The sequence below is a fragment of the Engystomops pustulosus genome, chromosome 2 (assembly GCF_040894005.1).
Source record: "Engystomops pustulosus chromosome 2, aEngPut4.maternal, whole genome shotgun sequence".
In the NCBI taxonomy this organism is placed as follows: domain Eukaryota; kingdom Metazoa; phylum Chordata; class Amphibia; order Anura; family Leptodactylidae; genus Engystomops; species Engystomops pustulosus.
This window is the reverse complement of record NC_092412.1, coordinates 545516-571777: the sequence shown is the minus strand read 5'-3', so window position 1 is coordinate 571777 and position 26262 is coordinate 545516. Positions and strand designations below refer to the sequence as shown.

The 26262-nt window shown below is 57.8% G+C and overlaps 2 protein-coding genes across 3 annotated transcripts in view; one reads left to right on the top strand and one right to left on the bottom strand.

The window, feature by feature from the left end:
* Positions 1-4723, top strand: part of DNHD1 (dynein heavy chain domain 1) — a 140745-nt gene extending 136022 nt beyond the window's left edge. Inside the window, exons 42-43 of the mRNA XM_072133564.1 lie at positions 2887-3665; positions 3899-4723. Coding sequence (XP_071989665.1) covers positions 2887-3665; positions 3899-4243 — 1124 coding nt within the window. The 3' untranslated portion in view covers positions 4244-4723. The remainder of the gene's footprint in view (positions 1-2886; positions 3666-3898) is intronic.
* Positions 4724-5995: 1272 nt separating this feature from the next.
* RRP8 (ribosomal RNA processing 8) lies at positions 5996-20739 on the bottom strand. 2 transcript variants are annotated; one of them, XM_072133563.1, is made up of 8 exons: positions 20564-20739; positions 13866-14072; positions 9197-9359; positions 7558-8155; positions 7352-7481; positions 7057-7163; positions 6456-6552; positions 5996-6317 (listed from the first exon to the last, which is right to left on the bottom strand). In XM_072133563.1, exons 2-8 carry the CDS (start codon positions 13974-13976, stop codon positions 6204-6206), a joined length of 1320 nt encoding a protein of 439 aa, XP_071989664.1. In that variant the 5' UTR covers positions 13977-14072; positions 20564-20739; the 3' UTR covers positions 5996-6203. The 2 variants fall into 2 exon arrangements, with proteins under 2 accessions (XP_071989664.1, XP_071989663.1); XM_072133562.1 differs by having other exon boundaries at positions 13866-13978.
* Positions 20740-26262: the final 5523 nt, after the last annotated feature.

The following is a 26262-nucleotide window of genomic DNA, read 5'->3' as shown; positions in this document are numbered from 1 at the left end:
GCTGGAGTCCATGATCGTCGGACAACGCACAGCAGGGATCATGCAAGGGACGGGTAAGTAAATCTGCCCCAATGTGTCTACCGGTAGTTCGTTATCATATTCAGAACAAGAGGATGCAGAAAGACCCTCGTTCCCAGTGGAAGACGCAGACCATCTGGTATAACTAATTGGGTCCACGATGGAGATTGAAGAACAAAAAGAACAACAAGTCACCTATTGATGTAACTATTACTAAAATATTAAAGAAATCTGCGTTACCGTGCGATGACGCTGGAGATTCTGGGAGGCTTCGTCGGCAGCGTACAAGCCTGATATTGCAGCTACCTGTGTGGCTAGATCTCTCCTTATGTGGCCCACTCCGACGGAAGAGAAGATAAAAGAAGGTGCCCCGAGGGAAGCTTTGCTGTAATGTCATGGCAACTCAGAAGGCCTCGGCCTACCAAGCGGATGCTTCCGTGCATGGCTTAAGGCTGAAGATCTTGCAGAGAGTCTTAACCAATTCCTCTAGAAGATCCATATGGCTAAAAATCTGGAATGGAGACGTGGCTTCCAAAAGTGCCTGTTCGGGACTACGCTAGAGAAAAACCTGGAAAAAGCTTCTGACAGGAAGAAAGAATTTCCAACGTGTCAGTAATTCAAAAATCACCCCAAAGAGATTTTTTTGCTTCCCAAAAGCCCTGAGATGAGAAGGAGGGGAGGCTGGAAATACTCAAAAAGACCTAGAGGATTTTTGTTCAACTATCCCCCGATCCCTCTGGAAAAAGTAGCCAACAATGACAGCAGAGGCGGAGACCAGCGCCTCCCTACCCGATTTTGTCATTTCACTGAACCTTTGTGCTGGCTCCACAGCAGATCTCAGGCTAGGTTTGGCAACGGGCGACCCTGCGGCCGGCTGAGGGGACACAGGGAGGGAGATGTAGATAATTCAGGCTGGTGCCTCCTCTAGTTGTTTTTCTCCAAAAGAAAAGTTCTCCATGTTCCAAGATCCGCACCATGAGAGCCTCTTCCTGACTGCTGATGTCACGGGCCCCCCTAAACAAGGTGTCCCCCCCTAGTCTTCTTACTGCAGGCCAGCAGGTGTCTCTCCTTTTTATCTATAAATGCCATTGGTCATCTTTCACCTTCGCTTTCTTTGTGCGGTGTGGTTCTTTTCTCTCAGAGCCTCCTGATGGTCTTCTCTGGACCGGAGACTGTGGTCTCTGCACTGCCCTTCCCCCTGCGTGGTCAGACTGCCCCCCCACGAGCGCTCGCCGTGTGCACCCTGGAAGGACGGCTCTCGCCCACACTGATGTGGACATCCCGTTTCTGGTTTCTTCACTTAACAACAGACCCGAGGGAGTAGGATATGCATTGCTGCTACTCCTGGTGGAACATTCCCGAGTCCTGCACTGTGCCAGCCAATTGCTGTTCTCTCCTGACCCCGCCTGGATGGTCTAGGAAGTAGAAACCTGGGATTCGGTTCCCTCACTCATCCCCTCTGTGGGAGAGGAGAGAGCAGGCCCTGGGTGGCCGATCTTTCTTCAGAGCTTAGGAGCACAAACACACAGCAGCTTCACATGACCACTACCTTTACTAACAGCGCTGCACTCACTATTCTGCTGCTGGTGCAGTCACTGTACATGCATGACATTACTTATCCTGTATTATACCCCAGAGCTGCACTCACTATTCTGCTGCTGGTGCAGTCACTGTGTACATACATGACATTACTTATCCTGTACTGATCCTGAGTTACATCCTGTATTATACCCCAGAGCTGCACTCACTATTCTGCTGCTGGTGCAGTCACTGTACATGCATGACATTACTTATCCTGTACTGATCCTGAGTTACATCCTGTATTATACCCCCAGAGCTGCACTCACTATTCTGCTGCTGGTGCAGTCACTGTGTACATACATGACATTACTTATCCTGTACTGATCCTGAGTTACATCCTGTATTATACCCCAGAGCTGCACTCACTATTCTGCTGCTGGTGCAGTCACTGTACATGCATGACATTACTTATCCTGTACTGATCCTGAGTTACATCCTGTATTATACCCCAGAGCTGCACTCACTATTCTGCTGCTGGTGCAGTCACTGTGTACATACATGACATGACTTATCCTGTACTGATCCTGAGTTACATCCTGTATTATACCCCAGAGCTGCACTCACTATTCTGCTGCTGGTGCAGTCACTGTGTACATACATGACATTACTTATCCTGTACTGATCCTGAGTTACATCCTGTATTATACCCCAGAGCTGCACTCACTATTCTGCTGCTGGTGCAGTCACTGTGTACATACATGACATTACTTATCCTGTACTGATCCTGAGTTACATCCTGTATTATACCCCAGAGCTGCACTCACTATTCTGCTGCTGGTGCAGTCACTGTGTACATACATGACATTACTTATCCTGTACTGATCCTGAGTTACATCCTGTATTATACCCCAGAGCTGCACTCACTATTCTGCTGCTGGTGCAGTCACTGCATACATACATGACATTACTTATCCTGTACTGATCCTGAGTTACATCCTGTATTATACTGCAGAGCTGCACTCACTATTCTGCTGCTGGTGCAGTCACTGTGTACATACATGACATTACTTATCCTGTACTGATCCTGAGTTACATCCTGTATTATACCCCAGAGCTGCAGTCACTATTCTGCTGCTGGTGCAGTCACTGTGTACATACATGGCATTACTTATCCTGTACTGATCCTGAGTTACATCCTGTATTATACTCCAGAGCTGCACTCACTATTCTGCTGCTGGTGCAGTCACTGTGTACATACATGACATTACTTATCCTGTATTATACTTCAGAGCTGCACTCACTATCCAGTCAGCGGTTCTTGTGACAATTTTCTTTTGTGTATTTCAGGCTCTGGGTTGCATGGAGTCACCCTGTCACTGCAGAGGTTGCTCTCTATGAAGGACCCCGCAGCTCTGGGCCTGTGTGAGGGTCTGAAGAATGTGACCACCAATATGTCCGGGCGCAAGGTTTTCTCTGACCTTCTCATCACTCAGGACATCTGGACAATCAGCCCCACTAGGGCAGAGGATCATAGAGCTCCTTCTGGGCAATGCTCATTTTCACATGATGACTTCTGGAGGAGAACATTGTCTTCCAGTAGCCCCAGAACCTCGGTGGTAGCCACGACAATCAGGCAGTGCCTAGATTTTCTGCTGGAGCTCGAGGGTCCACAGGTGGCAGGAGCAGACGCTCATGTACAGGCTCCATCTGCTGAGGAGAATCCACCGACAGCCACCGCTCATGAGCAGCCTCTGCGGCGTTACCTCCTGGGTGAGTGGAGGCTGCTGCAGAATCTGCTGCGGGAGGCCATCAATGAGGCAAGAGACGCTGCTTCTTCCTGTCTCTGCCAAAGGTGTGAGGAGGTCCGGAAAGAGCTGAGCGCAGAGCTGCTGCCACGAAGGTGGAAAGTCTACTCTCCGGCCTCTCCTATGACCCTACAGACGTGGATCCAGAACCTTCACCTGCGCCACAGGCTTCTCTCCACGTATGTGACACAGACTTCTCCACTCAATGTCAGCTACAACTTGAACGTCTTCCAGCGACCAAGCGGCCTCTTCCATAGCCTCCTGCTAGAGCAAGCACTGGAGGAGCACCGGGATCTGGAGAGCTACCAACTAAGAGTAGAGGTACTTACTGCTAACATCCTCAGCATTGTCGCTGCTCCCTACACTGTATAATAGAGACCCCCTCACTGCTCCCTACACTGTGTAATAATCACTTAGAGACCCCCCCCCCCCCACTGCTCCCTACACCTTGTAATGGGCACCTATAAGGTACACATTGTAAAATGAACACCTTGTGCGACCACCCCACTATTAATCACACTGTATAACGACGTGTCCTGTTTTTTCTTTGGCAGGTGTCCGGGAGAACATCGCCCCAGCTGCCCCCTGTGGGGGTCTCTCTGGTTGGGGTACATCTGTGCCACGCACTTTGGGACACCCGTCTGGATTTACTACAAGAGACCCTTTCCCCGCAGCTCTGCGCCCTCCCGGCTGTACACGTCTCTGTAGTGCCAGCCGCCAGCAGTGCCACACAATGCCAGCCTCCAAAGTCCCTGTACCTCTGCCCGTTGTACATGGGGGAGGGTCCTGCAGACCACCTGCAGCAGATGAAGAGCCCCCTGCTGCTCCTCCCACTCCCCACCAAAGTCTCCCCCAGTGCATGGAGCCAGCGCGGTGTTTATGCCCTCAGTTTACTGTGACATCAGAGAGACAACAATGACATCACTAACACGAGGCAGCCTGGACGTCCCGGTCATTCAGTGGCCATTATTTCACCATTAAAGGGACAGGGAGTCACAAGAGATTGAATACTTCACCCTGGCAACTTCTTACCATGGAAGGAAGAACCATCACCAAGAAAAAGAGGAGCAAAACTGTAGGGGTCTATTAAGGTGAACCAATGGAAGCATCTTGCCGTACATATCAGAGAGTGGAGCCGAGCAGTGATGGGCCGTGTAGACGTCCCGCAGATGCTCCATCCTGGAGGAACTTGTATTATTACAGCGATGCTGGATCTGTCCTAGTCGTTACCTTCGGTGCTTTCTGTCCTTAACCGGTAGAAATGATCAGAATCTCGTCTCGATCTATTCGATTACTGTCCTCCAGTATTCCAAACTTTCTTTCCTTTTAAATTTTTGGGATTTGCACAAAATAAAATTATTACCTTTTGATTTTTTGAGAAATTGGGGAACTACTAACAAAAAAGATGGTCTGACCTTCAAGAACGGTTCATACATGAAAGTCCATGAGCTGAAGGTTCTAGGGTCGGAGATATTCTCCGTGGTGAGACATAAGTCTAACGAATCCCTTTTAGAGCTGTATGGCCCGATCTGGACCATCTTCTGGTTGTTCTTGGTGACTGGATCAGACGACACATCGGTCACATTGGCTGCTTGGAGGAAGGATGAGGTCTCATCTACAAGTCCTGGCTGTGAGAGGCTCCCTCCCTTACACCTAGGCCTGATCTTACGAGCAGTCACCTTCTTGTACTTCTTGTAAATCTCTGCATCGTCTTCAGCAACTGGATATTTATGTTTAAAAGATCCAGAAACAGGATCCTCTCTTCAGATTCTTTTCAATCTCTTTAGTAGTGAACCCCGTGGTCTCCATCTTAGACCAACGACTAAGACACTATGGATCTACGAGATCCTCCCCATCCATCGTTGTTCTGACTTATGGTCATTTATCATCAGGACTATTGATGATTTGCTATGATGCATCTGCCACCACGTTCTCCACGCTCTTACAACACGCACGGCCCCGATTACAGCGAGGCTTAGGCTGAGCACAAAGGATCGGAAAGTGACTCCTATAGACAAACTAGGCAGGAGGAAGGGGCCGCCCGGGCAGATGCAGAGTCTCGGGTCCATGAGCCTCAGTGTGTGACTAAACACCCGTCCAGATAGAGCCGGAGGCGACAGGACCCTCCCAACAACCAGCGCCGCCCACCACGGCCTCCTCCATGACCACGTCGCAATCATAATCATAAACTCCTGGGCTGGAGCCGGAAACTGCAGATATTTCAGGGCTTGTGGCCACAAAACCAGAAAGGTCAATGACAATAAGTTACCATCAGGAGATGGGAGACAGACGTCGTATTCAGCCTCCCATTATGGTCCCCCTCCTCATGGTAGCACACAACCACAGATCAGCTTCTTCAGCGACACAGGGCCCCCCCCCTTGCCCATGATCGCACACACACTTGTCCCCCACTATGGTTTCAATATGCCGCCCCACTCTCCTCGGCGTGGGCACACACGCAGCCCATCAAGGAAATGCTCAGACGTTCCATGATGTTCCCTGCACAGGTCCAGATACTGCGATCACATGGTACCAGGTGCCCATGGAGGGGAGCAGGAGAGGAACATTAAGCCGTCCTAAGGACCCAACACTTAAGGTCTCCAGGCATTAGTCCTGACAGCGCTGGATGGAGACCACACAGGACACAAGAATGGCTCCAGAATGCAATTTATTATACAGAGGAAGATCAGGGGCCCCGGATCCTGCAGGGCCCGGTGATGTGGGGGGAGGCCCCGAATCCTGCAGGGCCCGGTGATGTGGGGGGAGGCCCCGGATCCTGCAGGGCCCGGTGATGTATGTGTGTGTGTGTGTGGGGGGGGCGGGGCGGATCCAGCAGGGCCCAGTGATGTGGGGGGGCCCTCATCTCTTCTTGTACAGACACGGCTTGAGCTGCAGTCCCGCGTGTCTGGAGGCGTCTCGTGCGCGGCCCGACTTACTGAACTCAAAGAGGTAGAAATGCGAATTCTCCACATTCTGAGGACAAGAGACAATCAGTGAGTAACACGGAGAACAGAGGACAGGAAAAGCTGCAATGTACCTGCCCCAGCCGACTGCAGAGAGCGCAGCAGCGCGAGGTGAGGACGTCTCACCGCCTGGGTCTCGCGCTCTCACCTTATTGACGCTTTTGAAGCCCAAATGTGACATTGCTTGAAGGAACTGTCTAATGTCATCAAATCGACTGCTCACCTCAGCGACGAGCAACACCCCACTGTGAGACGGGAGAGAGAGCGTTAGAGGCGGCAGAGACGGGGGAGAGAGCGTTAGAGGCGGCAGAGACGGGGGAGAGAGCGTTAGAGGCGGCAGAGACGGGGGAGAGAGCGTTAGAGGCGGCAGAGACGGGGGAGAGAGCGTTAGAGGCGGCAGAGACGGGGGAGAGAGCGTTAGAGGCGGCAGAGACGGGGGAGAGAGCGTTAGAGGCGGCAGAGACGGGGGAGAGAGCGTTAGAGGCGGCAGAGACGGGGGAGAGAGCGTTAGAGGCGGCAGAGACGGGGGAGAGAGCGTTAGAGGCGGCAGAGACGGGGGAGAGAGCGTTAGAGGCGGCAGAGACGGGGGAGAGAGCGTTAGAGGCGGCAGAGACGGGGGAGAGAGCGTTAGAGGCGGCAGAGACGGGGGAGAGAGCGTTAGAGGCGGCAGAGACGGGGGAGAGAGCGTTAGAGGCGGCAGAGACGGGGGAGAGAGCGTTAGAGGCGGCAGAGACCCGTGTGGGACTTACCTCGTCTTCAGGACTCTATTTGCCTCCCGGAGGAAGTCGCTGAGATTCTTCCCCATCAACGAGAGACAAAAGACGGCGACATCAACCGACCCGTCCGGCAGCGGAACCTGAGAACAGAGCCATGGTCAGAGCCACCAACCTGGCTCAGCCACCCGCCGGGGGTAGGTACACACTTACCTTGGCCATGTCACACACCGTGACCCAGCAGCCACGCCTGAGCCACCAGCCACGCCTGAGCCACCAGCCACGCCTGAGCCACCAACCACGCCTGAGTCAGGGGTAGGTACACACTTACCTCGGCCATGTCGCACACCGTGACGCGATCATTCAGAGCCACGAGGTCGAAGGAATGGACGATGTTCCTCACGCTCCGCGCTAGGAGGGCGTCTCCACAGCCAAAGTCAGCGATGACCAGAGAGGGCGGCCTGGAAGACAGCAGCGGGGGGTGACACCAGAGATACCCCGGGGGAGGGCAGGACCACCACTGGGGGGCGCACTCACCTGTTCTTGATGTATTTGATGATCTGGGTGATGGGGTTGAGCGGCCAGCGCTGGAGCTGCTGGGAGAAGCCGCTGTGGTAGATGCTGAAAGCCTCGGGGTCCTCCTGGAAGAGCTGCGCCGCCTCCTGGCTGTGCCTCGTGTACAGCTGCTCATTGATGTAGCGGAAACGAGCGCGGGTCAGCCGCTGCTGCATACGGGAGCGCAGCTCCGCAGAAGTGTCCGCCTCAGGCTGCTGCGTGACCCGGGAGTCTCCATCCTGCTGACACGTCTCATCTGATGTCTGCCGCCCCCCTGCATGCTGCCGATTCTGTGCAGAGCCCCCCGAGGTGGGCGGAGCATCCCCTCCCCCAGACATCTTACAGTCTCTGTGATTTCCAGGATTCTTCTCCCCCGCGCCCCGACCTGTGGCCCCCGCCCCCTGACCTGTGGCCCCCGCCCCCTCTTCTTCTGTCACATCCTTGAACTTGTTGCGATTCTTCCTCTTATTCTTCTGCTTGTTCTTCCACTGTCTGCGAGACAATCGCTCTGAGGCCTCTGAGGGGCGCTCTGCAGACTGCGGGGGGGCCTCAGGGGGAGGGGCTTCAGGGTTCAGGACATCTGAAGAGAGAAGGGGAGATCAGTGCACCCCAATATATAAAGGAGGCATCACACACAGTCCTCCTGCAGAGTATTACCACCCAGGGAGGAGGCATCACACACAGTCCTCCTGCAGAGCATTACCACCCAGAAGGAGCCATCACACACAGTCCTCCTGCAGAGCATTACCACCCAGGAGGAGCCATCACACACAGTCCTCCTGCAGAGTATTACCACCCAGGAGGAGCCATCACACACAGTCCTCCTGCAGAGCATTACCACCCAGGAGGAGCCATCACACACAGTCCTCCTGCAGAGTATTACCACCCAGGAGGAGCCATCACACACAGTCCTCCTGCAGAGTATTACCACCCAGGGAGGAGGCATCACACACAGTCCTCCTGCAGAGCATTACCACCCAGGAGGAGCCATCACACACAGTCCTCCTGCAGAGCATTACCACCCAGGAGGAGCCATCACACACAGTCCTCCTGCAGAGCATTACCACCCAGGAGGAGCCATCACACACAGTCCTCCTGCAGAGTATTACCACCCAGGAGGAGCCATCACACACAGTCCTCCTGCAGAGTATTACCACCCAGGAGGAGCCATCACACACAGTCCTCCTGCAGAGTATTACCACCCAGGAGGAGCCATCACACAAAGTCCTCCTGCAGATTATTACCACCCAGGAGGAGGCATCACACACAGTCCTCCTGCAGAGTATTACCACCCAGGAGGAGCCATCACACACAGTCCTCCTGCAGAGCATTACCACCCAGGACGAGCCATCACACACAGTCCTCCTGCAGAGTATTACCACCCAGGAGGAGCCATCACACACAGTCCTCCTGCAGATTATTACCACCCAGGAGGAGCCATCACACACAGTCCTCCTGCAGAGCATTACCACCCAGGAGGAGCCATCACACACAGTCCTCCTGCAGAGCATTACCACCCAGGAGGAGCCATCACAGACAGTCCTCCTGCAGAGTATTACCACCCAGGAGGAGCCATCACACACAGTCCTCCTGCAGAGCATTACTACTATGGGTAATAAACCTGTGGATGATGCGCGGGGCTTGGCTTTCTTCAGTCTCTTGGGTGCTGTGGGGTCCGGGTGTTGGGGGAGGTCGGGGTGCAGGGTGCTCGGGGTGCTGAGTGAGCGGAGAACCTCCAGGAGCTGCTGATTCCTCTTCAGTTTCTGCTTCCTGCTGCCCGACCCCTGCGGATACAGAAAGGAAACCCTTACAGTCATGTGACATCTACAGCCGGAAGACCCCCCCTGTACACCCCCCGGGGCTATAGAACAGGCCGGACATACCCCCTGTACACCCCCGGGGCTATAGAACAGGCCGGACATACCCCCTGTACACCCCCGGGGCTATAGAACAGGCCGGACATACCCCCTGTACACCCCCGGGGCTATAGAACAGGCCGGACATACCACCCGGGGCTATAGAACAGGCCGGACATACCCCCTGTACACCCCCGGGGCTATAGAACAGGCCGGACATACCCCCCGGGGCTATAGAACAGGCCGGACATACCCCCTGTACACCCCCGGGGCTATAGAACAGGCCGGACATACCCCCCGTACACCCCCGGGGCTATAGAACAGGCCGGACATACCCCCCGTACACCCCCGGGGCTATAGAACAGGCCAGACATACCCCCTGTACACCCCCCGGGGCTATAGAACAGGCCGGACATACCCCCTGTACACCCCCCGGGGCTATAGAACAGGCCGGACATACCCCCCGTACACCCCCGGGGCTATAGAACAGGCCGGACATACCCCCTGTACACCCCCGGGGCTATAGAACAGGCCGGACATACCCCCCGTACACCCCCGGGGCTATAGAACAGGCCGGACATACCCCCCGTACACCCCCGGGGCTATAGAACAGGCCGGACATACCCCCTGTACACCCCCGGGGCTATAGAACAGGCCGGACATACCCCCTGTACACCCCCGGGGCTATAGAACAGGCCGGACATACCCCCTGTACACCCCCGGGGCTATAGAACAGGCCGGACATACCCCCTGTACACCCCCGGGGCTATAGAACAGGCCGGACATACCCCCTGTACACCCCCCGGGGATATAGAACAGGCCGGACATACCCCCCGTACACCCCCGGAGCTATAGAACAGGCCGGACATACCCCCCGGGGCTATAGAACAGGCCGGACATACCCCCCGGGGCTATAGAACAGGCCGGACATACCCCCGTACACCCCCCGGGGCTATAGAACAGGCCGGACATACCCCCCGGGGCTATAGAACAGGCCGGACATACCCCTGTACACCCCCGGGGCTATAGAACAGGCCGGACATACCCCCCGTACACCCCCGGGGCTATAGAACAGGCCGGACATACCCCCCGTACACCCCCGGGGCTATAGAACAGGCCGGACATACCCCCTGTACACCCCGGGGCTAGAGAACAGGCCGGACATACCCCCTGTACACCCCCGGGGCTATAGAACAGGCCGGACATACCCCCCGTACACCCCCGGGGCTATAGAACAGGCCGGACATACCCCCCGTACACCCCCGGGGCTATAGAACAGGCCGGACATACCCCCCGTACACCCCCGGGGCTATAGAACAGGCCGGACATACCCCCTGTACACCCCCCGGGGCTATAGAACAGGCCGGACATACCCCCTGTACAACCCCGGGGCTATAGAACAGGCCGGACATACCCCCTGTACAACCCCGGGGCTATAGAACAGGCCGGACATACCCCCCGGGGCTATAGAACAGGCCGGACATGCCCCCTGTACACCCCCCGGGGCTATAGAACAGGCCGGACATACCCCCTGTACACCCCGGGGCTATAGAACAGGCCGGACATACCCCCCGTACACCCCCGGGGCTATAGAACAGGCCGGACATACCCCCCGTACACCCCCGGGGCTATAGAACAGGCCGGACATACCCCCTGTACACCCCCCGGGGCTATAGAACAGGCCGGACATACCCCCTGTACAACCCCCGGGGCTATAGAACAGGCCGGACATACCCCCTGTACAACCCCGGGGCTATAGAACAGGCCGGACATACCCCCCGGGGCTATAGAACAGGCCGGACATACCCCCCGGGGCTATAGAACAGGCCGGACATACCCCCTGTACAACCCGGGGCTATAGAACAGGCCGGACATACCCCCTGTACACCCCGGGGCTATAGAACAGGCCGGACATACCCCCTGTACACCCCCGGGGCTATAGAACAGGCCGGACATACCCCCTGTACACCCCCGGGGCTATAGAACAGGCCAGACATACCATCCGGGGCTATAGAACAGGCCGGACATACCCCCTGTACACCCCCGGGGCTATAGAACAGGCCAGACATACCCCCCGTACACCCCCGGGGCTATAGAACAGGCCAGACATACCCCCCGTACACCCCCCGGGGCTATAGAACAGGCCGGACATACCCCCTGTACACCCCCGGGGCTATAGAACAGGCCGGACATACCCCCCGGGGCTATAGAACAGGCCGGACATACCCCCCGTACACCCCCCCGGGGCTATAGAACAGGCCGGACATACCCCCCGTACAACCCCGGGGCTATAGAACAGGCCGGACATACCCCCTGTACACCCCCGGGGCTATAGAACAGGCTGGACATACCCCCTGTCCCCCCCCCGGGGCTATAGAACAGGCCGGACATACCCCCTGTACACCCCCGGGGCTATAGAACAGGCCGGACATACCCCCCGGGGCTATAGAACAGGCCGGACATACCCCCTGTACACCCCCGGGGCTATAGAACAGGCCGGACATACCCCCTGTCCCCCCCCCCCGGGGCTATAGAACAGGCCGGACATACCCCCTGTCCCCCCCCCCCGGGGTTATAGAACAGGCCGGACATACCCCCCGTACACCCCCGGGGCTATAGAACAGGCCGGACATACCCCCTGTACACCCCCGGGGCTATAGAACAGGCCGGACATACCCCCTGTACACCCCCGGGGCTATAGAACAGGCCGGACATACCCCCCGTACACCCCCGGGGCTATAGAACAGGCCAGACATACCCCCCGTACACCCCCGGGGCTATAGAACAGGCCAGACATACCCCCCGTACACCCCCGGGGCTATAGAACAGGCCAGACATACCCCCCGTACACCCCCGGGGCTATAGAACAGGCCAGACATACCCCCCGTACACCCCCGGGGCTATAGAACAGGCCAGACATACCCCCCGTACACCCCCGGGGCTATAGAACAGGCCAGACATACCCCCTGTACACCCCCGGGGCTATAGAACAGGCCGGACATACCCCCTGTACACCTCCCCGGGGCTATAGAACAGGCCGGACATACCCCCCGTACACCCCCCGGGGCTATAGAACAGGCCGGACATACCCCTGTACACCCCCGGGGCTATAGAACAGGCCGGACATACCCCCTGTACACCCCCGGGGCTATAGAACAGGCCGGACATACCATCCGTACACCCCCGGGGCTATAGAACAGGCCAGACATACCCCCCGTACACCCCCGGGGCTATAGAACAGGCCAGACATACCCCCCGTACTCCCCCGGGGCTATAGAACAGGCCGGACATACCCCCCGTACACCCCCGGGGCTATAGAACAGGCCGGACATACCCCCTGTACACCCCCGGGGCTATAGAACAGGCCGGACATACCCCCCGGGGCTATAGAACAGGCCGGACATACCCCCCGTACACCCCCCGGGGCTATAGAACAGGCCGGACTTACCCCCTGTACACCCCCCGGGGCTATAGAACAGGCCGGACATACCCCCCGTACACCCCCGGGGCTATAGAACAGGCCGGACATACCCCCCGTACACCCCCCGGGGATATAGAACAGGCCGGACATACCCCCTGTACACCCCCCGGGGCTATAGAACAGGCCGGACATACCCCCCGTACACCCCCCGGGGCTATAGAACAGGCCGGACATACCCCCCGTACACCCCCGGGGCTATAGAACAGGCCGGACATACCCCCTGTACACCCCCGGGGCTATAGAACAGGCCGGACATACCCCCTGTACACCCCCGGGGCTATAGAACAGGCCGGACATACCCCCCGTACACCCCCGGGGCTATAGAACAGGCCAGACATACCCCCTGTACACCCCCGGGGCTATAGAACAGGCCGGACATACCCCCTGTACACCCCCGGGGCTATAGAACAGGCCGGACATACCCCCCGTACACCCCCCGGGGCTATAGAACAGGCCGGACTTACCCCCTGTACACCCCCCGGGGCTATAGAACAGGCCGGACATACCCCCCGTACACCCCCGGGGCTATAGAACAGGCCGGACATACCCCCCGTACACCCCCCGGGGATATAGAACAGGCCGGACATACCCCCTGTACACCCCCCGGGGCTATAGAACAGGCCGGACATACCCCCCGTACACCCCCCGGGGCTATAGAACAGGCCGGACATACCCCCCGTACACCCCCGGGGCTATAGAACAGGCCGGACATACCCCCTGTACACCCCCGGGGCTATAGAACAGGCCGGACATACCCCCTGTACACCCCCGGGGCTATAGAACAGGCCGGACATACCCCCAGCATCGGGCGGTCTCACCCCACACACCCGCTGCCCATGGCCCCTGCCCCTGGTAAGGCCTCCCAGCATGCACTGGTGTAGTGTAGTGGGGAGCGTCCTGCATGACCCCGGGGTGGGGGGGGGGGGTAATACTTGTATAACTGCCCCTTGTACCTTCTCCTCAGTCCCGCTCTTGCTCCTCCTCTTCTCCATCCCTGGGCTCGGGCTTCGCTCTTCTCCTTCATTGTTCCATTCACACGTCTCAAACATGACGACTTCTCCCATCACTGCAGATCCAAAAATACGGGTCAGAACCGCGGTGACCAGGGGAGACGGCGCCCCCCACTGGAGCAGAACACAGCACCTCCGGGATGTCCCAGTCTATGGACACAATGTACAGATTATAGTGACGACATAATCCCCCTATACATTGTTACTCCACCCTAACCGCACACATCTGCTATTAAATAGGGGGCGGAGGTGTGCATAGGGGGTGGGGGCTGCGCATAGGGGGCGGGGCGTGCGCATAGGGGGCGGGGGCTGCGCATAGGGGGCGGGGGCTGCGCATAGGGGGCGGGGGCTGCGCATAGGGGGCGGGGGCTGCGCATAGGGGGCGGGGGCTGCGCATAGGGGGCGGGGGCTGCGCATAGGGGGCGGGGGCTGCGCATAGGGGGCGGGGGCTGCGCATAGGGGGCGGGGGCTGCGCATAGGGGGCGGGGGCTGCGCATAGGGGGCGGGGGTGCGCATAGGGGGCGGGGGCTGCGCATAGGGGGCGGGGGCTGCGCATAGGGGGCGGGGGCTGCGCATAGGGGGCGGGGGCTGCGCATAGGGGGCGGGGGCTGCGCATAGGGGGCGGGGGCTGCGCATAGGGGGCGGGGGTGCGCATAGGGGGCGGGGGTGCGCATAGGGGGCGGGGGCTGCGCATAGGGGGCGGGGGTGTGCATAGGGGGCGGGGTGTGCATAGGGGGCGGGGGTGTGCATAGGGGGCGGGGGTGTGCATAGGGGGTGGAGGCTGCGCATAGGGGGTGGGGCGTGTGCATAGGGGGCGGGGGGTGCGCATAGGGGGCGGGGGGTGTGCATAGCGGGGGCGGGCGTGTGCATGGATTGTGCAGGGCGTGTCTATATTGACGTTAAACACCTTAGCGCCCGGCGCAGTACTAGTGCGGCTCTGCAGCGGGATGGGGAATCCCGGGGTGTCGGGGTCAGAGTGAGCCCCAGGGGGGTCTTATCCCTTTACATGTGGTGGTCAGTGCGATCGCTGCAGGGAGAGAAGTGTTATACCCGCACCATCATTCTGACTGTCACCAATTTCATCCCAAATAAAATGCAAGAAAAAGTCATCAAAAAAACGTAAAATACAGAAACTTTCCTGATGTAAAGCGCAAGTCCAGCAAAAAACCAGCCCTCATCCAGGTATAAAGAGCGACGTGATGTGTTACCATGGTGATTGTACTGAGCTGGGGGGGGGGGGGGGTAAGTGATCACGTGGGGGGTGGTGTGTTACCATGGTGATTGTACTGAGGGGGGGGGGGGGGGGTTAAGTGGCGACCACCAGAAAAACATCAGAAATCAGAAACCTCCGTCAGACCCTGCCCATAGGATAAGACCTACCCTGCTGATTAGTGGGGGTGCCGAGACCCCCAGAGACCACCTACCTCCGTCAGACCCTGCCCATGGGATAAGACCTACCCTGCTGATTAGTGGGGGTGCCGAGACCCCCAGAGACCACCTACCTCCGTCAGACCCTGCCCATAGTATAAGACCTACCCTGCTGATTAGTGGGGGTGCTGAGACCCCCAGAGACCACCTACCTCCGTCAGACCCTGCCCATAGGATAAGACCTACCCTGCTGATTAGTGGGGGTGCCGAGACCCCCAGAGACCACCTACCTCCGTCAGACCCTGCCCATGGGATAAGACCTACCCTGCTGATTAGTGGGGGTGCCGAGACCCCCAGAGACCACCTACCTCCGTCAGACCCTGCCCATGGGATAAGACCTAACCTGCTGATTAGTGGGGGTGCCGAGACCCCCAGAGACCACCTACCTCCGTCAGACCCTGCCCATAAGATAAGACCTACCCTGCTGATTAGTGGGGGTGCCGAGACCCCCAGAGACCACCTACCTCCGTCAGACCCTGCCCATGGGATAAGACCTACCCTGCTGATTAGTGGGGGTGCCGAGACCCCCAGAGACCACCTACCTCCGTCAGACCCTGCCCATAAGATAAGACCTACCCTGCTGATTAGTGGGGGTGCCGAGACCCCCAGAGACCACCTACCTCCGTCAGACCCTGCCCATAGGATAAGACCTACCCTGCTGATTAGTGGGGGTGCCGAGACCCCCAGAGACCACCTACCTCCGTCAGACCCTGCCCATAGGATAAGACCTACCCTGCTGATTAGTGGGGGTGCCGAGACCCCCAGAGACCACCTACCTCCATCAGACCCTGCCCATAGGATAAGACCTACCCTGCTGATTAGTGGGGGTGCTGAGACCCCCAGAGACCACCTACCTCCGTCAGACCCTGCCCATAGTATAAGACCTACCCTGCTGATTAGTGGGGGTGCTGAGACCCCCAGAGACCAACTACCTCCGTCAGACCCTGCCCATAAGATAAGACCTACCCTGCTGATTAGTGGGGGTGCTGAGACCCCCAGAGACCACCTACCTCCGTCAGACCCTGCCCATGGGATAAGACCTACCCTGCTGATTAGTTGGGGTGCCGAGACCCCCAGAGACCACCTACCTCCGTCAGACCCTGCCCATGGGATAAGACCTACCCTGCTGATTAGTTGGGGTGCCGAGACCCCCAGAGACCACCTACCTCCGTCAGACCCTGCCCATAGGATAAGACCTACCCTGCTGATTAGTGGGGGTGCCGAGACCCCCAGAGACCACCTACCTCCGTCAGACCCTGCCCATGGGATAAGACCTAACCTGCTGATTAGTGGGGGTGCCGAGACCCCCAGAGACCACCTACCTCCGTCAGACCCTGCCCATAGGATAAGACCTACCCTGCTGATTAGTGGGGGTGCCGAGACCCCCAGAGACCACCTACCTCCGTCAGACCCTGCCCATGGGATAAGACCTACCCTGCTGATTAGTGGGGGTGCCGAGACCCCCAGAGACCACCTACCTCCGTCAGACCCTGCCCATGGGATAAGACCTACCCTGCTGATTAGTGGGGGTGCCGAGACCCCCAGAGACCACCTACCTCCGTCAGACCCTGCCCATAGGATAAGACCTACCCTGCTGATTAGTGGGGGTGCCGAGACCCCCAGAGACCACCTACCTCCGTCAGACCCTGCCCATGGGATAAGACCTACCCTGCTGATTAGTTGGGGTGCCGAGACCCCCAGAGACCACCTACCTCCGTCAGACCCTGCCCATAGGATAAGACCTACCCTGCTGATTAGTGGGGGTGCCGAGACCCCCAGAGACCACCTACCTCCGTCAGACCCTGCCCATGGGATAAGACCTACCCTGCTGATTAGTGGGGGTGCCGAGACCCCCAGAGACCACCTACCTCCGTCAGACCCTGCCCATAGGGATAAGACCTACCCTGCTGATTAGTGGGGGTGCCGAGACCCCCAGAGACCACCTACCTCCGTCAGACCCTGCCCATGGGATAAGACCTACCCTGCTGATTAGTGGGTGTGCCGAGACCCCCAGAGACCACCTACCTCCGTCAGACCCTGCCCATGGGATAAGACCTACCCTGCTGATTAGTGGGGGTGCCGAGGCCCCCAGAGACCACCTACCTCCATCAGACCCCTTCCATGGGATAAGACCTACCCTGCTGATTAGTGGGGGTGCCGAGACCCCCAGAGACCACCTACCTCCGTCAGACCCTGCCCATGGGATAAGACCTACCCTGCTGATTAGTGGGGGTGCCGAGACCCCCAGAGACCACCTACCTCCGTCAGACCCTTCCCATAGGATAAGACCTACCCTGCTGATTAGTGGGGGTGCCGAGACCCCCAGAGACCACCTACCTCCGTCAGACCCTTCCCATAGGATAAGACCTACCCTGCTGATTAGTGGGGGTGCCGAGACCCCCAGAGACCACCTACCTCCGTCAGACCCTGCCCATGGGATAAGACCTACCCTGCTGATTAGTGGGGGTGCCGAGACCCCCAGAGACCACCTACCTCCGTCAGACCCTGCCCATGGGATAAGACCTACCCTGCTGATTAGTGGGGGTGCCGAGGCCCCCAGAGACCACCTACCTCCATCAGACCCCTTCCATGGGATAAGACCTACCCTGCTGATTAGTGGGGGTGCCGAGACCCCCAGAGACCACCTACCTCCGTCAGACCCTGCCCATGGGATAAGACCTACCCTGCTGATTAGTGGGGGTGCCGAGGCCCCCAGAGACCACCTACCTCCGTCAGACCCTTCCCATAGGATAAGAACTACCCTGCTGATTAGTGGGGGTGCAGAGACCCCCAGAGACCACCTACCTCCGTCAGACCCTTCCCATAGGATAAGACCTACCCTGCTGATTAGTGGGGGTGCCGAGACCCCCAGAGACCACCTACCTCCGTCAGACCCTTCCCATAGGATAAGACCTACCCTGCTGATTAGTGGGGGTGCCGAGGCCCCCAGAGACCACCTACCTCCGTCAGAGCCCATCGCTCCGCCACAGTAATGGAGGAGACGCCGGCACATGACTGTTCTGCCCCATCACTCTCTATGGAGCTGGCGGAGATCTCCGAGCACGGGGGGAGGGGGCGGGGCACACATGGTACAGTATTATCTATGCAGGGACTAATATACTTGGGGTTAATAATGCAATTTTTCATATGTTGGGGGCACAGAGGGGTTTCGTATGTAGATTCTTTAGAAGTAGTGTGGGAAATTGTGTTATCCAGGTGACATTATACTGTAAGTATATTTTTAGGGGCGCAGTGCGGGGGATCTGCTAGAAAACTCTACAACCAGATTTTACAACGATTCTGGATGTGAAGGAGAAGACGCGTCACCTGTGAGGCACTAGATTCTATTGTAGTCACCTTCTAGTGTGAGGCGGCTCTCAGCTTATGTACTGTTACATCTATAGGGTCAGAGAGCCAGGGGTGACTGCGGGGACCCCAGGGTGAGGGGTTATTGTCATCAGTTCATGTAAAGCTTTTCACCATTTCCTGTCATTGCTCCCCAAGATGTCGTGGTCCCGCCATGTGTCCCCCCGCCCCGGTGGCCTGGTCCTGTCGCATGCCCCCCCCCCCCGGTGTCGTGGTCCTGCCGCGTGCCCCCCCGGGTGTCGTGGTCCTGTCGCATGCCCCCCCCCCTGGGTGTCGTGGTCCTGTCGCATGCCCCCCCCCGGGTGTCGTGGTCCTGTCGCATGCCCCCCCCCGGGTGTCGTGGTCCTGTCGCATGCCCCCCCCCCCGGGTGTCGTGGTCCTGTCGCATGCCCCCACCCCCGGTGTCCTGGTCCTGTCGCATGCCCCCCCCCGGGTGTCGTGGTCCTGTCGCATGCCCCCCCCCGGGTGTCGTGGTCCTGTCGCATGCCCCCCCCCCGGGTGTCGTGGTCCTGTCGCATGCCCCCCCCCGGGTGTCGTGGTCCTGTCGCATGCCCCCCCCCGGGTGTCGTGGTCCTGTCGCATGCCCCCCCCCCGGGTGTCGTGGTCCTGTCGCATGCCCCCCCCCCCGGGTGTCGTGGTCCTGTCGCATGCCCCCCCCCCCCCCGGGTGTCGTGGTCCTGTCGCATGCCCCCCCCCGGGTGTCGTGGTCCTGTCGCATGCCCCCCCCCCGGGTGTCGTGGTCCTGTCGCATGCCCCCACCCCCGGTGTCCTGGTCCTGTCGCGTGCCCCCACCCCCGGTGTCCTGGTCCTGCTGTGTGCCCCCACCCCCGGTGTCCTGGTCCTGCTGTGTGCCCCCACCCCCGGTGTCCTGGTCCTGCTGTGTGCCCCCCACCCCCGGTGTCCTGGTCCTGCTGTGTGCCCCCCACCCCCGGTGTCCTGGTCCTGCTGTGTGCCCCCCACCCCCGGTGTCCTGGTCCTGCTGTGTGCCCCCTACCCCCGGTGTCCTGGTCCTGCTGTGTGCCCCCCACCCCCGGTGTCCTGGTCCTGCTGTGTGCCCCCCACCCCCGGTGTCCTGGTCCTGCTGTGTGCCCCCCACCCCCGGTGTCCTGGTCCTGCTGTGTGCCCCCCACCCCCGGTGTCCTGGTCCTGCTGTGTGCCCCCCACCCCCGGTGTCCTGGTCCTGCTGTGTGCCCCCCACCCCCGGTGTCCTGGTCCTGCTGTGTGCCCCCCACCCCCGGTGTCCTGGTCCTGCTGTGTGCCCCCCACCCCCGGTGTCCTGGTCCTGCTGTGTGCCCCCCACCCCCGGTGTCCTGGTCCTGCTGTGTGCCCCCCACCCCCGGTGTCCTGGTCCTGCTGTGTGCCCCCCACCCCCGGTGTCCTGGTCCTGCTGTGTGCCCCCCACCCCCGGTGTCCTGGTCCTGCTGTGTGCCCCCCACCCCCGGTGTCCTGGTCCTGCTGTGTGCCCCCCACCCCCGGTGTCCTGGTCCTGCTGTGTGCCCCCCACCCCCGGTGTCCTGGTCCTGCTGTGTGCCCCCCACCCCCGGTGTCCTGGTCCTGCTGTGTGCCCCACCTCCCTGGGGGTCGTGATCCTGCTGTGTGCCCCCAAAGCCCAAATGTAACGAAACATTGGACACTGCACACATTGTATCAGAGAGAAAGAAAACACAATGTCACAGCCAAGCACAGAAGAGCAAATATATATATAGCCATATAGAGCAGTCTATGGGGGGGGATGTATGTATCTCTATGGGGTGTATATATCTATCTTGTTTGTGTGTGTGTATATATATATATATATCTCTATGGGGTGTATATAGATACAGGTATCACGCGTCTCTCCTACTCACACTTTGCTGTATCTCAGGCTCCTCTCAGGCACCACGTGATGTTACTGACCATAGAGTGCGGCATCGTGCAGAGCGGCCCCGAGAGGCAGAGCTCCGGGATAGACAAGACGCCCTGTGTTACCACAGCGCGAGGAGTGACATAGAGAAGAAGGGCGGCTCCTAGTGCTGGAGGACTGCAGCACCATAGAGAGATGCGACGGCTAGAGCGGCTCCGTGTACGGCACAGCGCCGCCCAGTGGTGGAGGACTGGAGCACCATAGAGAGATGAGAGGGCTAAAGCGCCGCCCAGACCTGGAGGACTGCAGCACCATAGAGAGATGAGAGGGCTAGAGCGGCTCCGTGTACGGCACAGCGCCGCCCAGTGGTGGAAGACTGGAGCACCATAGAGAGATGAGAGTGCTAGAGCGCCGCCCAGTGGTGGAGGACTGTAGCACCATAGAGAGATGAGAGAGCTAGAGCGCCGCCCAGTGCTGGAGGACTGCAGCACCATAGAGAGATGCGACGGCTAGAGCGGCTCCGTGTACGGCACAGCGCCGCCCAGTGGTGGAGGACTGGAGCACCATAGAGAGATGAGAGGGCTAGATCGCCGCCCAATGGTGGAGGACTGCAGCACCATAGAGAGATGAGAGGGCTAGAGCGGCTCCGTGTACGGCACAGCGCCGCCCAGTGGTGGAAGACTGGAGCACCATAGAGAGATGAGAGGGCTAGAGCGCCGCCCAGTGGTGGAGGACTGTAGCACCATAGAGAGATGAGAGAGCTAGAGCGCCGCCCAGTGCTGGAGGACTGCAGCACCATAGAGAGATGAGAGGGCTAAAGCGCCGCCCAGACCTGGAGGACTGCAGCACCATAGAGAGATGAGAGGGCTAGAGCGGCTCCGTGTACGGCACAGCGCCGCCCAGTGGTGGAAGACTGGAGCACCATAGAGAGATGAGAGTGCTAGAGCGCCGCCCAGTGGTGGAGGACTGTAGCACCATAGAGAGATGAGAGAGCTAGAGCGCCGCCCAGTGCTGGAGGACTGCAGCACCATAGAGAGATGTAAGGGCTAGAGCGGCTCTTTGGTGACTCTCCCTCTGGCGGTGGAGGACTGTACTGCTTCATAATGGAGACATCTTGTAGTCTGATCGTTGTGTGATGGTTCTGTGTCCATAGCTCCCAACCGTCCCGATTTTGATGGGACTTTCCCGTTTTTCGTACCTCTGCCCCGCGTCACGGGCAGCTATGAGATTGTCACGGATTCTCCCCCCAGGTCCCGCTGTGTCCCGGCGCTGTGTCCGCATAGTAAATACTTTGAAAGTCTGAACTCACAGTACAGAATGGCTTCTACAGACATCGGGAGGGAATCCTTTTCAGAGAAGTGTCGGCTTAGCGGAGAGAGCAGAGACCACGTCATCAGGTCAGATCAGTATCTGTCCATATATGGTCACTGCATCTCCTAGGGTTCCCCAGAGCAGACATCGGGCAGGGAATCCTTTTCAGAGAAGTGTCGGCTTAGCGGAGAGCAGGGACCATGTCATCAGGTCAGATCAGATCTGTCCATATATGGTCACTGCATCTCCTAGGGTTCCCCAGAGCAGACATCGGGAGGGAATCCTTTTCAGAGAAGTGTCGGCTTAGCGGAGAGCAGGGACCACATCATCAGCTTCAGATCAGCATCTGTCCATATATGGTCACTGCATCTCCTAGGCTTCCCCAGAGCAGACATCGGGCAGGGAATCCTTTTCAGAGAAGTGTCGGCTTAGCGGAGAGCAGGGACCACATCATCAGGTTCAGATCAGCATCTGTCCATATATGGTCACTGCATCTCCTAGGCTTCCCCAGAGCAGACATCGGGCAGGGAATCCTTTACAGAGAAGTGTCGGGCTTAGCGGAGAGAGCAGAGACGTCATCAGCTCAGATCAGCATCTGTCCATATATGGTCACTGCATCTCCTAGGGTTCCCCAGAGCAGACATCAGGCAGGGAATCCTTTTCAGAGAAGTGTCGGCTTAGCGGAGAGCAGGGACCACGTCATCAGCTCAGATCAGCATCTGTCCATATATGGTCACTGCATCTCCTAGGGTTCCCCAAAACAGACATCGGGCAGGGAATCCTTTTCAGAGAAGTGTCGGGCTTAGCAGAGAGCAGGGACCACGTCATCAGATTCAGATCAGCATCTGTCCATATATGGTCACTGCATCTCCTAGGGTTCCCCAGAGCAGACATCGGGAGGGAATCCTTTTCAGAGAAGTGTCGGGCTTAGCGGAGAGCAGGGACCACGTCATCAGGTCAGATCAGCATCTGTCCATGAATGGTCACTGCATCTCCTAGGGTTCCCCAGAGCAGACATCGGGCAGGGAATCCTTTTCAGAGAAGTGTCGGGTTAGCGGAGAGCAGGGACCACGTCATCAGCTTCAGATCAGCTTCTGTCCATATATAGTCACTGCATCTCCTAGGGTTCCCCAGAGCAGACATCGGGCAGGGAATCCTTTTCAGAGAAGTGTCGGGTTAGCGGAGAGCAGGGACCACGTCATCAGGTCAGATCAGCATCTGTCCATATATGGTCACTGCATCTCCTAGGGTTCCCCAGAGCAGACATCGGGCAGGGAATCCTTTTCAGAGAAGTGTCGGGCTTAGCAGAGAGCAGGGACCACGTCATCAGATTCAGATCAGCATCTGTCCATATATGGTCACTGCATCTCCTAGGGTTCCCCAGAGCAGACATCGGGAGGGAATCCTTTTCAGAGAAGTGTCGGGCTTAGCGGAGAGCAGGGACCACGTCATCAGGTCAGATCAGCATCTGTCCATATATGGTCACTGCATCTCCTAGGGTTCCCCAGAGCAGACATCGGGCAGGGAATCCTTTTCAGAGAAGTGTCGGCTTAGCGGAGAGCAGGGACCACGTCATCAGCTCAGATCAGCATCTGTCCATATATGGTCACTGCATCTCCTAGGGTTCCCCAGAGCAGACATCGGGCAGGGAATCCTTTTCAGAGAAGTGTCGGGCTTAGCAGAGAGCAGGGACCACGTCATCAGATTCAGATCAGCATCTGTCCATATATGGTCACTGCATCTCCTAGGGTTCCCCAGAGCAGACATCGGGAGGGAATCCTTTTCAGAGAAGTGTCGGGCTTAGCGGAGAGCAGGGACCACGTCATCAGGTCAGATCAGCATCTGTCCATATATGGTCATTGCATCTCCTAGGGTTCCCCAGAGCAGACATCGGGCAGGGAATCCTTTTCAGAGAAGTGTCGGCTTAGCGCAGAGCAGGGACCACATCATCAGGTGCAGATCTCTATCCATATATGGTCACTGCATCTCCTAGGGTTCCCCAGAGCAGACATCGGGCAGGGAATCCTTTTCAGAGAAGTGTCGGCTTAGCGCAGAGCAGGGACCACATCAGGTGCAGATCTCTATCCATATATGGTCACTGCATCTCCTAGGGTTCCCCAGAGCAGACATCGGGCAGGGAATCCTTTTCAGAGAAGTGTCGGCTTAGCGCAGAGCAGGGACCACATCATCAGGTGCAGATCTCTATCCATATATGGTCACTGCATCTCCTAGGGATCCCCAGAGCAGACATCGGGAGGGAATCCTTTTCAGAGAAGTGTAGGGCTTAGCAGAGAGCAGGGACCACGTCATCAGGTTCAGATCAGCATCTGTCCATATATGGTCACTGCATCTCCTAGGGTTCCCCAGAGCAGACATCGGGCAGGGAATCCTTTTCAGAGAAGTGTCGGCTTAGCGCAGAGCAGGGACCACGTCATCAGCTCAGATCAGCATCTGTCCATATATGGTCACTGCATCTCCTAGGGTTCCCCAGAGCAGACATCGGGAGGGAATCCTTTTCAGAGAAGTGTCGGGCTTAGCGGAGAGCAGGGACCACGTCATCAGCTTCAGATCAGCATCTGTCCATATATGGTCACTGCATCTCCTAGGGTTCCCCAGAGCAGACATCGGGCAGGGAATCCTTTTCAGAGAAGTGTCGGCTTAGCAGAGAGCAGGGACCACGTTATCAGGCTCAGATCAGCATCTGTCCATATATGGTCCCTGCATCTCCTAGGCTTCCCCAGAGCAGACATCGGGCAGGGAATTCTTTTCAGAGAAGTGTCAGCTAAGCGGAGAGCAGGGACCACGTCATCAGCTCAGATCAGCATCTGTCCATATATGGTCACTGCATCTCCTAGGGTTCCTCAGAGCAGACATCGGGAGGGAAACCTTTTTCAGAGAAGTGTCAGCTTAGCGGAGAGCAGGGACCACGTCATCAGGTCAGATCAGCATCTGTCCATATATGGTCTCTGCATCTCCTAGGGTTCCCCAGAGCAGACATCGGGAGGGAATCCTTTTCAGAGAAGTGTCGGCTTAGCAGAGAGCAGGGACCACGTCATCAGGTCAGATCACCATCTGTCCATATATGGTCACTACATCTCCTAGGGTTCCCCAGAGCAGACATCGGGAGGGAATCCTTTTCACAGAAGTGTCGGCTTAGCGCAGAGCAGGGACCACGTCATCAGCTTCAGATCAGCATCTGTCCATATATGGTCACTGCATCTCCTAGGCTTCCCCAGAGCAGACATCGGGCAGGGAATCCTTTTCAGAGAAGTGTCGGGCTTAGCGGAGAGCAGGGACCCCGTCATCAGCTTCAGATCACCATCTGTCCATATATGGTCACTGCATCTCCTAGGGTTCCCCAGAGCAGACATCGGGCAGGGAATCCTTTTCAGAGAAGTGTCGGCTTAGCGGAGAGCAGGGACCACGTCATCAGCTCAGATCAGCATCTGTCCATATATGGTCACTGCATCTCCTAGGGTTCCCCAGAGCAGACATCGGGCAGGGAATCCTTTTCAGAGAAGTGTCGGGCTTAGCAGAGAGCAGGGACCACGTCATCAGATTCAGATCAGCATCTGTCCATATATGGTCACTGCATCTCCTAGGGTTCCCCAGAGCAGACATCGGGAGGGAATCCTTTTCAGAGAAGTGTCGGGCTTAGCGGAGAGCAGGGACCACGTCATCAGGTCAGATCAGCATCTGTCCATATATGGTCACTGCATCTCCAAGGGTTCCCCAGAGCAGACATCGGGCAGGGAATCCTTTTCAGAGAAGTGTCGGCTTAGCGCAGAGCAGGGACCACATCATCAGGTGCAGATCTCTATCCATATATGGTCACTGCATCTCCTAGGGTTCCCCAGAGCAGACATCGGGCAGGGAATCCTTTTCAGAGAAGTGTCGGCTTAGCGCAGAGCAGGGACCACATCATCAGGTGCAGATCTCTATCCATATATGGTCACTGCATCTCCTAGGGTTCCCCAGAGCAGACATCGGGCAGGGAATCCTTTTCAGAGAAGTGTCGGCTTAGCGCAGAGCAGGGACCACATCATCAGGTGCAGATCTCTATCCATATATGGTCACTGCATCTCCTAGGGATCCCCAGAGCAGACATCGGGAGGGAATCCTTTTCAGAGAAGTGTAGGGCTTAGCAGAGAGCAGGGGCCACGTCATCAGGTTCAGATCAGCATCTGTCCATATATGGTCACTGCATCTCCAAGGTTTCCCCAGAGCATACATCGGGCAGGGAATCCTTTTCAGAGAAGCGTCGGCTTAGCGCAGAGCAGGGACCACGTCATCAGCTCAGATCAGCATCTGTCCATATATGGTCACTGCATCTCCTAGGGTTCCCCAGAGCAGACATCGGGAGGGAATCCTTTTCAGAGAAGTGTCGGGCTT

Coding starts and splice junctions, on each gene's coding strand:
- RRP8 (XM_072133563.1), bottom strand. CDS start 13,976: ATGGGAGAAGTCGTCATGTTTGAGACGTGTGAATGGAACAATGAAGGA. Junction 9,360..13,865: donor AGAGCGGGACTGAGGAGAAG/GTACAAGGGGCA, acceptor CTGTATCCGCAG/GGGTCGGGCAGCAGGAAGCA. Junction 6,318..6,455: donor GCTTCAAAAGCGTCAATAAG/GTGAGAGCGCGA, acceptor TCTTGTCCTCAG/AATGTGGAGAATTCGCATTT.